General features: G+C 33.9%; 1 protein-coding gene across 1 annotated transcript in view; it reads right to left on the bottom strand.

Moving 5' to 3' along the window:
* Window positions 1-12,055, bottom strand: part of LOC114037828 (cytochrome b5 reductase 4) — a 101,206-nt gene that overhangs the window by 46,249 nt on the left and 42,902 nt on the right. The window contains exons 8-10 of the mRNA XM_027854804.1: window positions 8,967-9,060; window positions 6,934-6,966; window positions 4,697-4,819 (exon numbers count right to left, since the gene is read on the bottom strand). Coding sequence (XP_027710605.1) covers window positions 4,697-4,819; window positions 6,934-6,966; window positions 8,967-9,060 — 250 coding nt within the window. The remainder of the gene's footprint in view (window positions 1-4,696; window positions 4,820-6,933; window positions 6,967-8,966; window positions 9,061-12,055) is intronic.

Genomic DNA, 12,055 nt, shown 5'->3' with positions numbered 1-12,055 from the left:
TGCATAGTTTGGCCTAGAATATATTCTTAGTATATATACTGAAAAGATAAAACAAAGAGGCAAAGGATCCACATATACAAAAGCACTGATAGCACCACATTTTGTTGCAGCAAAGACTAAGAAGGAGAAGCCATGCTCATCAATATTCCAGAAAAAAGCTAAACAATTTAAAGTATATGAATTAATGGAATATTCTTGTACTGTAAGTAATGACAAAAGGGCCAGACTTAGAGAAACCTGAAGTGATGTGTATGAACTGATTTAGAATAAGATGAATAGAATTAGAAGGCTAACTTACATGACTACAATATTATAAAAAAAATCAATTTTTAAAGTCTTGATCAATGCAATGGCAATGAAATAACATGCTTCCTACCTCTGGACAAGAGAGACAACGTACGAGAGATATCAAATGAAACATTTCTTTTAAGATATGGCCAATGGATACAATGATTTTGCTTGATGATGCTAACTCGTTATAGGGAAGGGCTCAAGGCAGGGAGGAGTGAGAGGGGAAAGCAGGGAGCTCATGATAGTGACACCATGAGAACAAAAGAAGAATGCACGAGGAAAATATTCAAGAAAATGCATAGAAGAAATCAGATTTAGTAAGAACACAAAAAGCCAGAGTAGAGTCAACATGAAATGAATGACACTTTTAAAATGAGTTATTCTTGTAAGTAATGAGACTGACTGTTTCATATGTGATTCTTTTTTTCTGTTCCCTGTATATGGTAATATTCATATTTGCTGGTGTTTTCAAACTCAGAATAATAAAAAGCAAAAGAGAAAAATTATAGTAGGTTTCTGGTCTGACCATTTCAGATGCCATCCCCGCCCTATGAGCTTTACCAGAGATGAAGCTGAATTAACGTTGTTCATGTGAGATTTTATCTTAACTTGAGACAAATGGTTTTTGCATATGCCATAAGAAGCAGTTGTATTAAAAAACAAACAAACCTCCTCATGAGGTTAAATTAAATTTTAAAAATCACAGTAAGAAGGAGTCAGTAGGCTGATAATACAAAAGCTTTCTAATTGAGTAAAGCACAAAGGAGATGACATTGGAAGAAATGAAGACCGTCAGTCACGGGGATGCCCCAATTAGAGAACTGCCACAAAATATTCTAAATTTCTAGTAAGAAAACATTTTCTTGAGGGAAAAATCTTCAGATATAATCAAAAGATATTTCAGTCAACGTGTGTAAAATATGCAACCACACTTATAAAAAAGGTTACTAAAAATTATGACAAATGCACATATTCAGTTTTGGGGACCCCTCTTTGGTCAGCCTAAAAATAAAGTCAATTGTTCTAACTAAAACCATAGCAGTAACTTAGGGCTCAAGGAGAAAGTCACTATAGGGAATAAGAGTTTAAGAATAGGGTCTTTACAACAGAGTATTTCAGTGACTGACACTTGTGAAGGTTGTTTTAAGGATCAAATAACATAATAGATATAAAGGGTTTTGTAAACCTAAAAATAATAAATTATTTACCAATACTACCATCATCATTATAACTGTTACCTATTTGTACCCAATAGAGGTCAGTTTGGGGGTTCTTAAATGTCTTGAAATTCTTTACTTGAAACGGATTTTCATTGACATATTTTATTTTTTACCTCACCTAGTTTTCCATTACCTCAATGCCTCTCTCAGCAAGCTATCCGTTCTAAAAATAACTTTTAAAAAGAAAAAAAGGGGAAATTTTTTTTAAAAGTCAGCAAAACCAATCAACAAATCAAAAATATTTAACACCACATTCAAGTTCAACATGCATGGACACCTCTTCTCTGCAAAGACATGGGGGGAGGTTTTTCTTATATATCTCTCTGGGGCCAAGCCTGTTCTCTATAATTTTGTAACATTCATTTTACATTGTTTTGTGATCATTATTCTTTCAATTTACATTGTTGGAGTCATTGGGTAAACTGTTTTACTGGCTCTGCTTACTTTACTTTGCATCAGTTCGTGTAAATATTTTTATACTTCTCTGTATTCAACATTTCTTAGAGTAGAATAACATATTCAATTACCATAATTTGTTTAGCCATTCCCCAATTAATGGATATCTACTTTTGTTTCTTTGCTACCACAAAAATCTAATCTATAAATACTTTGGTGTATACGGAGCCTTTCTTCTTGTCAATAAGCTCCCTGGGGCATATGTCTAGAAAATTAATAAGTGAATCAAAAAATATAGACATTTTAGTCACTTTTATTTGGATAATTCTAAATTGTCTTCAAGAATGTTTATAGGAATTTGCAGTTCCATCAAGAATGCACTAATGAGGGCAGCTAGGTGGTGCAGTGGATAGAGCACCAGCTCTGAAGTCAGGAAGACCTGAGTTCAAATCCAGCTTCAGACCAAACACTTGACACTTACTAGCTGTGTGACCCTGAGCAAGTCACTTAACTCCAAATGCCTAGAAAAAAAAAAGAATGCACTAATGTGTGTCTTTCCACACCTCCTTCAATACAATTTCTACCTCTTGCCATCTTTGTCAATTTGCTGGGTATGAAATAAAACCTCACGGTTGTTTTGATTTGCATTTCTCTTATTATTAAGTGGTTTGCATCATTCTTTCATGTGACTAAGAGTTTGTAATTTTTCTGTTGAGAAATGTTTATTCATATCCTTTATCCACAGGGGAATGGCATTTGTTTTTATACATTTCTGTCAGTTGTCTATGATCTTGGATGCCAAATCCTTATCCAAGGAATATGATAAAATTTTTTTTTACCAGTCAGCTACTTCCCTTCTTATCCTCTATGCATTAATTTTGTTTGTGTAAAAAGCTTTTCAATTTTGTGTATTCAAAATTATCTATTTTATCTTCTGTAATTACTCTATTCTTTATCAAGGTAAAATCCATTTCCTACTCATTGCTATGAAATGAACTGAATGTAATCTGCTTCTTTTCTAAAATGTTTATGGTGTCTGATCTTTAATATTCAGGTCAGATTGATTTTGAATTAATCATGTAATAGGGTATAAGATAACTTAAGACTAAATTTTTTTTAAAAAAACCACTATTCTATTTGTTCTTGTCTCTTTTCCCTTTCTCTTCTACTAAAAGATTATCTAAATCTCTATTGTTCTTCCTTGAACTTCATCTCTATTGTTCTTCCCTGAATTTCTTCAAATCTCAAACTACTAAGAATTCTTATTCCTAACTCCATACCTTTGTTTTTGTTATTCTTTCTAGTTAGAATATCCTTATCTTCCTCTCTGCCAAACCTCAGCCCTCAACTATTTTCAATCACTGCTAAAAATTCACTTCTAACAAATCTCCAGTGATTAACTTTACCTATATGTTCACTTAGTGCTCAACCACACAATATTTATGTATTCCATTTGTATCATATAAATATATATTTGTTAATCAACTTCCTTTTAATTTTATGCATATGTGGTTTACCCGGCACTAGAATTAAGCTCCTGGGGAACATACCACACCAGTAATAATTAGTAAATACTCAATATGTTACTGCCTGACCTTTTCCTCTTAAATTTGAAAAAACAGAATACTGCTTCTTTTGGGGGGGGGGGGCGGGGCAATAGGGTTAAGTGACTTGCCCAGGGTCACACAGTTAGTAAGTGTTACGTGTCTGAGGCCAGATTTGAACTCAGGTCCTCCTGAATCCAGGACTCTATCCACTGCGCCACCTAGATGCCCCCAGAATATTGCTTCTTAAATAATTATTTAGCTCTTCTATAAAACATAATAAAACTTAATGATTTGTTACACAATTTATCCATAAACTGAGTGGGCTCCTACTATAGTGAGTAATCTCATTTTCCAATTAAATTCTCACTTTTTTGCATGCATTTTCCTGACAAGAAACTTTCATTTACCAAAAACTTTTATTAGCAAAGTTTGGATAAAACTATTTTTACAAAACTCATTAAATAACAAAAGACTACTAAGTCAGATGAGCCAAGAGATTCACTTCCATCAAATTATGTGCAACACAGGGCTTTAAGTCATATACAGCAGGTTCCTCCCTTTCAATGTAATTCAAATTAGTTCAATAAGCATACCAGCTAACTACTAAGTGCCAGGTACTGTAGGTATAGAGACAAAAATGAAAACAATTCCATCTACCCTCATGTAGCTTTCAATCTACTTAGGGAATCATGTACACAGATAAGAAAATACAAAATAATTTGGAGAAGAATGTTGCTAATTGAGGGAACACAAAAAAAGGTCACATGTAGCAGATGTCATTTGAACATCTAAGCCTTGGAAACTAAGCTAGAGATTCTAAGAAATGGAGGTGAGGATGGAGAGAATTCTAGAAATAGGAAAAAAATCTGTGTAAAACATAGAAGCAAAAAAGATGGAATGTTGCATGCAAGGAATAAATAAAAATTTTGTTTCTGTACAGCTAGAGTAGAAAGTAGTAGCTGGTTCTAAAGAAAGCATTTTAATGACCAGATCAATCATTTTCACCTTTTTACTACTGGAAGCTCAGAAATAGACAAAACCACTATGAGAAAAAAGGTTTGGTAAGTACGCAGTTTTTTGACTTCTTAATTCATTAAACATTGGTACAAGGGCATTTTGACTACTCAAGATAAACCTTCAGAAATTCCAGTACTATCCCAGCAGTGCTCTGTTCTGCCTAAATTTTCCTACTGACATAAATATCAGTTTTCTCAGTACAGAATTCATAACACAACATTATACCTTTTTCTCTGTGTGCAGTAAATGAATTATGATTCTCCAGGGGATGTCCAAGATACTTCCAAGAGACATTATCTTTTTTCTTCAGAATAATCTCTACTTTACCCGTTTTTTCTGCAACACGTGCTAAAAATAAATTCCATTAGTATTCAAAACTGGGATCATAATTTATATTAGCCTACCAAAAGTCAGCTCTTTAAAAAAAAAAAAAGTCTGTTCCAAACTTATTAATGTCACAGATATGACATACTTCATGGTAAAAATAGGAACAAATTGTAAACTAATGTTTTGGTTATATTTTCAACAAAATTCCTTCTCACTCATTGCTTCTAAAAGACTACACACCAAATGGTTTAAAAGGAGCTAAATTTACCTGCTGGATTCCCAGATCTGTACCCTATCAGGGTCAATCCTTTACTTCTGAGGCCCTGAAATTCCTCTGTCCAAGTTCCAAGCAAGTCCAAAACAAATGCTGTCCCGGGAACTTCCTCAATTTTCTGATGCCTAGGAGAAACATCTCCATTTTGATGGCTTCAATATAAAAAGTTTCTTTTGCTGATAATAATTGGATAAGTTTTTACCTTGATCATTGGATCACAGATCTAGGAGAGCAAGGGACTATGGATATAAGGTTATGATCTACAATTTTATCCATATCTCTAATGATCTCAGGGGTTCATTCCTATACTTCCCTTTGAGGCTTCTCAGAAAACTGGTTTGATCTTCAAGTACTATTTTCCTTTCCTTTCACGCCCAATTCACTCCCTAATCAACCAGTATAAAAATAAATAGAGTTGCAGGTTGTCCAGAATGGGCTTTATGTCACTCCCATCTCTTCTCTTGGAACTGTCCCTCCCAACTTCTACCCCAAATTTGTTTCTGAAGCATTATGTCTTAAATCACAGGCAGAACAGCCAATATGAATTAATTGAAAGCTACTTCTATAAAAGTCTCCAGTTGATTTATGTTCTTTTGAAAGGTGGCCCTAAGGTTTCTGGACATAATCTCTGGCTGAATGTCAGTAAATCTATCATGGGATAAGGTAATTTTCAAGGAAATTTGGCAAACTAGCAAGTGAAACTGGTTTCTCAACATACTGGATGGAGTAAATTCTTTATGCAGGCCGTTTTGAAAACCAGGCTAATTTGCTTTATACTCATATTAACTTATTTCAAGCTAATTGCTCAAGGGCCATGCTTCTGTATGGCTGGTCAACATGCTTAGTCACGCCAATTAATTAACAAAGCTAAAAAAAAAATCAAGCCTAAACTTAATAAGTCAGTGAGCATTTGATGGTTCTAAAATAAATTTAATTATCTCCTTTTTAACATCTCTGAGAAAACTGAGGATAAATGGTTCTGCAGATGCAGAACCTAATTATGTGGGGAAAACAGAAAGAAGTAGGTTTGTTGGTAAATATAACTGACTTAAATGAGTCTGAAAGCTAATGAAAATGTCCTTGAAAATATTTTTTTTTTAAGTGAGGCAATCAGGGTTAAGTGATTTGCCCAACATCACACAGCTAGTACGTGTCAAGTGTTTGGTCTGAGGCCAGATTTGAACTCAGGTCCTCCTGACTTCAGGGCCAGTGCTCTATCCACTGCACTACCTAACTGCCCCTCTTGAAAATATTTTTAAAAAACCATTTGCATGACTTCTTTAAACGTTAAGCACTTTTGGGCACATATATTCTACTCATCATAACAAAGCATTTTGCTACAGTTACAGAATTACTACATGTTTTATAAATATAATACAGTGCCATTCGTTTATCTTATAACCAAAAATTAAAAGCCCACACTGTGCATGGATACACAGCAAAATGTTTTATAAAATCTGAATATTCTTGATTCCACAAATGTACATACTTAAACATGTATTTGCTCTAATAAAAATGATAGCAACTGCAAGAGAGAAAATGGGAAAGAGAATAAAAAGAAGGAAGTGAGAAGCAAAGGATAACGAAAAACAGAAGAATGGAAAAACAGAAGACATGAAACAGATAAGGGAGACAGATATAAGAGAAGAAAGAAGGGAAGGAAAAAAGGGAGGGAAAACTAGAGAAACAAAAATGGAAGTAGGCGATGAAGAGAATATTGTAGCTCTTGAATATGAATTTCTCAAAATCTGATGATTTAAAAGTTTAGAATATAGGTATATTCTAGTACTTTTTTAAAAAAATTAACAATGATAAAGTTATTGAATAGAATTAAGAAAAATATTTTAATTTATAAACTTACCAGTAATGTCCTCTTGAATTTCATGGCTCAACTCTACAACAGAAATATCTGATTTAGTCTTCACTTCCATAAACCAAATTTTCTTTTAAATCATTGAATCTACAAGTACCCGAAGAGATCATCTTCATCTTAAGTTTTAGTAACATAATATGCTCCAATTTTCTTAAATAATAAATGACTTTGAGAGGTCAAAAGATATGAATTCTATTCAATCAAAATAGAGACCAAAACCATTGAAAACACTTTTCTCCAATATGTCAAAAAAAGTTAATATTTTCATTTACTATTTCCCACAATTTAAAGAGCCAATTCTCAATTCACAAGTGAATAATCCAAAGCTGCCTCCTCACTATTGTCCAGCTGAGGTGAAGACCACAGAATGAATGAAGAATGAGTCAGGCCCAAAAACAGAGGACTAAATGCCTGTAAGTACACATAAATTTGCTGTTCAATATACATATTCAAGCAAAAATAATTTCAATCTCTTTTCAATAATCTAAAATCAAACCTACTTCACTAGTATGAACAACTGAGGTGACTTTTTTGAAATTTTAGAACTTTTGATTCAATTTCAATAACAACAAATTCTATATCTTTTTTTAAATTTATGGGTAGGTGAATTGTTCAGCTATACAAGTAAGTTAGAACATATCTCATCCATTAAGGATATTGGAAAAAGATCGTTTTACAAAGAAAACCACTTCAATGCTAATGACTAACATATTCTGACAATACAACTGGAAACACAAGATAAGCCAACGTTCTTCTGAAAGATGCAGCCCATCAGGCTTTACATTAACATTGAAAAAACAGAGAGAAAGAAAGAAAACTAGATCAGTTGCATTTCTGCATGAGAAGTTTAAGACTGCCTGAAGTGTTTCTTTTAATCCTATGGGTATTTAAAAAAAAAAAAAAGATTAACTCAGACCAAGTGCCAGGCTGAAGACACTTCTTTAACAGAGTAAGGTGTAGTCAGCAATCTGATGCTAAGTCAGCAGAGACATCTTAGAGCTTCGGCCATGTTCTGCAAAAGTAAAATGCAATATTCTGTAACTAAGAATAGATGCTAGATGTACCATTACTAAGACTTCTCTAAGAAACTGAAATAATAGGGCATTTTTCTATAAGCATTTTGTATATGCATGTGAGTTCTATTGCTGGCTTCTAATTAGGTATATGTTACTTGTCTGCTCTCACGAATTACTATACTTTCATTTTCAAGTGAGAAAACGGTGAGAAATTAAAGCCAGAAGCACTAGAAATGGTTTTCAGAGAAGAAAACTGTGGTAAGAAGGAAAAATCTCATTTAGCTTGTTTCAGCTATCTCACTCATATCTGGTAACAGAGCAGAAGAGATAGAACAATAAAATGTCAGGATTTGGAAGAAGCAAGTTCAGCTGGAACACATGACAGGCACTATTTTTCTGAGGACTATAAGATTAAAAAAAATGGACTTCATTAATGTTGAATCAATAAATATTACTGATCTGGATTATACTTAATTTCTTCAAAATGTAAAGCTATAATGCTAACTTTATTGGCCCTACAGGGTACATGGGGAGAATAGAAAAGAACAAAAAAAAAGATACTGAAATTATTGAAAATTCCAGAATGATGAACAACCAATGGCCATAATTAACTTTTACTATAGATACTTAATTTAATTTTTATAGACTTAATTTTAATCAAGTTCCATTTCATTTCTGTATAAGAATTATTTTGATCAAAAGCACTAATGTGTTGTTTCTATTCAGAAATTTAATTTAATTTAAAATCAAATTAATTATCATATTTAAAACAAACTGCAGAGTCAGTATGTTGTAGTAAGAAAAGAACAAACCTTAAGCATCTGAGGGCCTAAACTGGGCCCAAGCTCTGACACGTGCTAGCTGTGGAACCATGGCACTCATTTTACTGAACTTCAGTTTCCCCATTTGTAAAATAGGGATAACAATACTTGCACTGTGTATTTTACAGAGTTATTGTGCAAAGACTGAGTAAAAATATTGTTTCATTCATAAAAATGCACTTACCAGTATGTAGAAGATAGGAATAATCGTTGATAACAATTTCTGCTCTAAAGCAACCATCTTGATAGTCAACTATTACAGACTCTGAATCCACATCCTTAGACAGAAAACAAAAATTTTAAAAGGTGATATGATTTGAACTTTTAAAAATCCTCAATGCATGAACTTTCCAATAAGTGTAGGACAGCAAAAAAAAATGCACTGAAAGGCAAGCCCTGGCTCTGCCAAACTAGGTTAGACACTTGGTCCCTCTAGGCCTCATTTCCCCTAACTGCAAATTAAGGAGAGTTTGAACTAGATCACTTCTAAAGTCCTTCCAACTAAATTCCAATAATTTTTTTTCTCAAATAAGGTTCATTAGATAGAACATTCATCCATTAAAGTCCCTCTGTGATACTCCCATAGGCAACTTGAGGTTCTCAGTGACAAGGCCAGAGAAGTTCAAGCTCTGACAGTTCTTAACAAACTGGAAAAACTTCAAGAAGAGGGCAAGGACCAGCCTTGCCAAATTCAAAGAGGTTCACCACCAGAAGACAACTTACTGATTAAGTAGGGAAGGAGATGGTGGGGGAGGGGGTGAAGTTGGCAGTAACTTGTGAGACCATCTATTAAGGCATAACTTTTCATCTGAGTTAGCAGAAGTACCCACAATTTATGAAATTCAAGAGCTTTGGAAGAACTGAAGAAGATTATTGACCTAAAATAAATAATTTATTCAAAGTATTTAGGTAAATGCTAAATAAAAGTAACAGTATTTGTAATTTGTAATTTGTAAGCATAAAGAGAAATCTACTTTTGGACTTTTAATCTCTTCTAGTTCACCAGGATGCCATCCAATCTCTCACAAACACGATTTGCTAGACTTGTGTTTCCCCAATAGCATTCTGTTCTGCTAAACCCTGAACTTTTCACCTGATTACACTGAGATTTACTAGGAAAACTGTGATGCTGGTGATAATTTTTCAGACACGAGGAAAAGGAAATGTTCTTCTTTTCTCCAAGTGTAATGAACAGAGGTAAAAAGCATGGCAGAACAAAGGATGGCAGTGAAGACAGGCAATAAGCAAGGAGTGGGCAGAGGTTTTTTGCCTCTGACTGCTACAGAAACAGGGGGCGCTAAGCTGTTGAAAGATCTAGCACAATTCGAACTGAGGTGAGAAAATGGTATAACTGGGGGCAAAGAAGAAGTAAAACACCCCGAATTTTTCTTTTCCTTTCTCTTATTACTTTGGCATTGTCTGTATTTTCAAAATTGGTTGATAAAGTAAATTAACTGCTCCACACAGAGATGAACGGCGAAGCAGCAAAACTGCCTACTTTCCTCTCCTGTTCTACAGCAGCATGGTATGGAGAAACCAGATTTCAGTCTGGGGGGTAGAATAAGCAATTTGGGGATTGATCTGAAAATGATGATTACATTTCATGTTTTGTTATTTGAGGTTTCTTGATATTATACTTTTAAAATTTTAAGTAAACTTATTTTTGCCCTAAAATCAATACCTTTGTTTTTGTATATCAACTTTTTAGAAAACCTACATTAATAGTGGGTTATTTCACCTGGGTTTCTTAGTTGTTCAATACTAAACTATAATGCTAGTTATGTTACCAGAACAGGTAAATCAATCCACTACTGGAGGCACAGGACCAAGAAAGAACATATTCCACAGAGGATCTAATAAGAACTTTTAGAACTTGATCCAACCCTGAATTAGTGAAAATACATTAAACATGGAGTATGATCTAGGTGCTGTGCGAAGGGTCAATAGTCTCTGTTCCAAAGAGGCCACAGAAGTAAAGTCAAAACTAATGACCAATAGAAGACTGGGTTGGAAAGATCTATCAAAATCCTTAACCTTTCAACAAGAAGGAAAAGTTATTAAAATTTCAATGTGCTGTAAAGAAACTATATAGAAACATTTTAGTGAAGTGACCACTTTCACAATGATCACAGCAGGGATTCTCAACTTGTTGCACAACAAGGTCCATGTACTCTCACCCCTATGTGGAGATTCAATAAAGTGTCTAAACTTGAAAATCAAGGGTACGGCTAATTAACTACATAGAAATCAATTAAATGCCTAAACGAGCAAACACACAGAGCAAAAAAAAGGTCCTATCACAAACCAAGTTTCAGGTATACTGAAACCAAAGTTTATAGTTTCCTTCTTGAGCTTAATGAAACTTTTCTTTCACTGTTATTTCTAGGACCATTAACTACAAAAAGCAACAAGTAGGAGAAACAAGAGATAATTTAATTAAAATTTCCAAAGGGTTTTTGCTGGTTCAAAAGAACATAACCCATTTTCAAAATACCATTAGGAAATATAGTGCTCAATTTGGCCCGTACTGTTACCTTGTCACAAAACTGATGACCATTGATTTATTAACTCGCAAAAGTACATACACAATTCATTTCCCATGATAATATATCATTTAACCTAGGCTTATAAAGTTTTCAAAAGATCTCATCAACAAAATGTTTTTAGAAATTCCTAGTTTTTATACCATGTGTACAATTAAACTTGATATATATTATCTGAACCATACTCTCCACCTAGGAATTTTTCGTTCCCACCCTAGCCCACAACATAGATCCTGCAACTCATATCCCATTAACCTAGAAAGGCAACATGACACAGTGTACAAAGCTGGACTTGGGAGTCAGAAGGATACATATTGAAGATTCAATCCTAACTCTATCTTTAGGTAAATCACTTAGATTTTCAGAGCCTTAGGCAATTAAGAATTATCAACTAAGTAACAATGAGTTACAATCTCTACCACTGAATGAAATTCCCACATTAACAACATCAAAGATCCTTTATCTAATATATATGTATATATTATAATACATGTTCACACACACACATATATATTCAGTTAATATACCTAAAGGCTATCAAGAGCAAGAGGTGGCAGCAGTAAATGTGTAGGTCCCTACCATCCATGTGACAGCTAGTCATAAGGGGCAGACCTTGTCTCTTTGACTCTGCCAGATGGTGGCTGGCAGGTCTTGTATAAGACAAGACAGAATTCTTTCTGTAAAAAGGTCAATTTTGCTATAAGACGCCAAGGGAACTAGGTTTCAAGCA

The sequence above is a fragment of the Vombatus ursinus genome, unplaced genomic scaffold (genome assembly GCF_900497805.2).
Source record: "Vombatus ursinus unplaced genomic scaffold, bare-nosed wombat genome assembly UNPS02000582.1, whole genome shotgun sequence".
Lineage (NCBI taxonomy): Eukaryota > Metazoa > Chordata > Mammalia > Diprotodontia > Vombatidae > Vombatus > Vombatus ursinus.
Note: the sequence above shows the minus strand (reverse complement) of the source record. Positions and strands in the feature narration are given on the sequence as shown.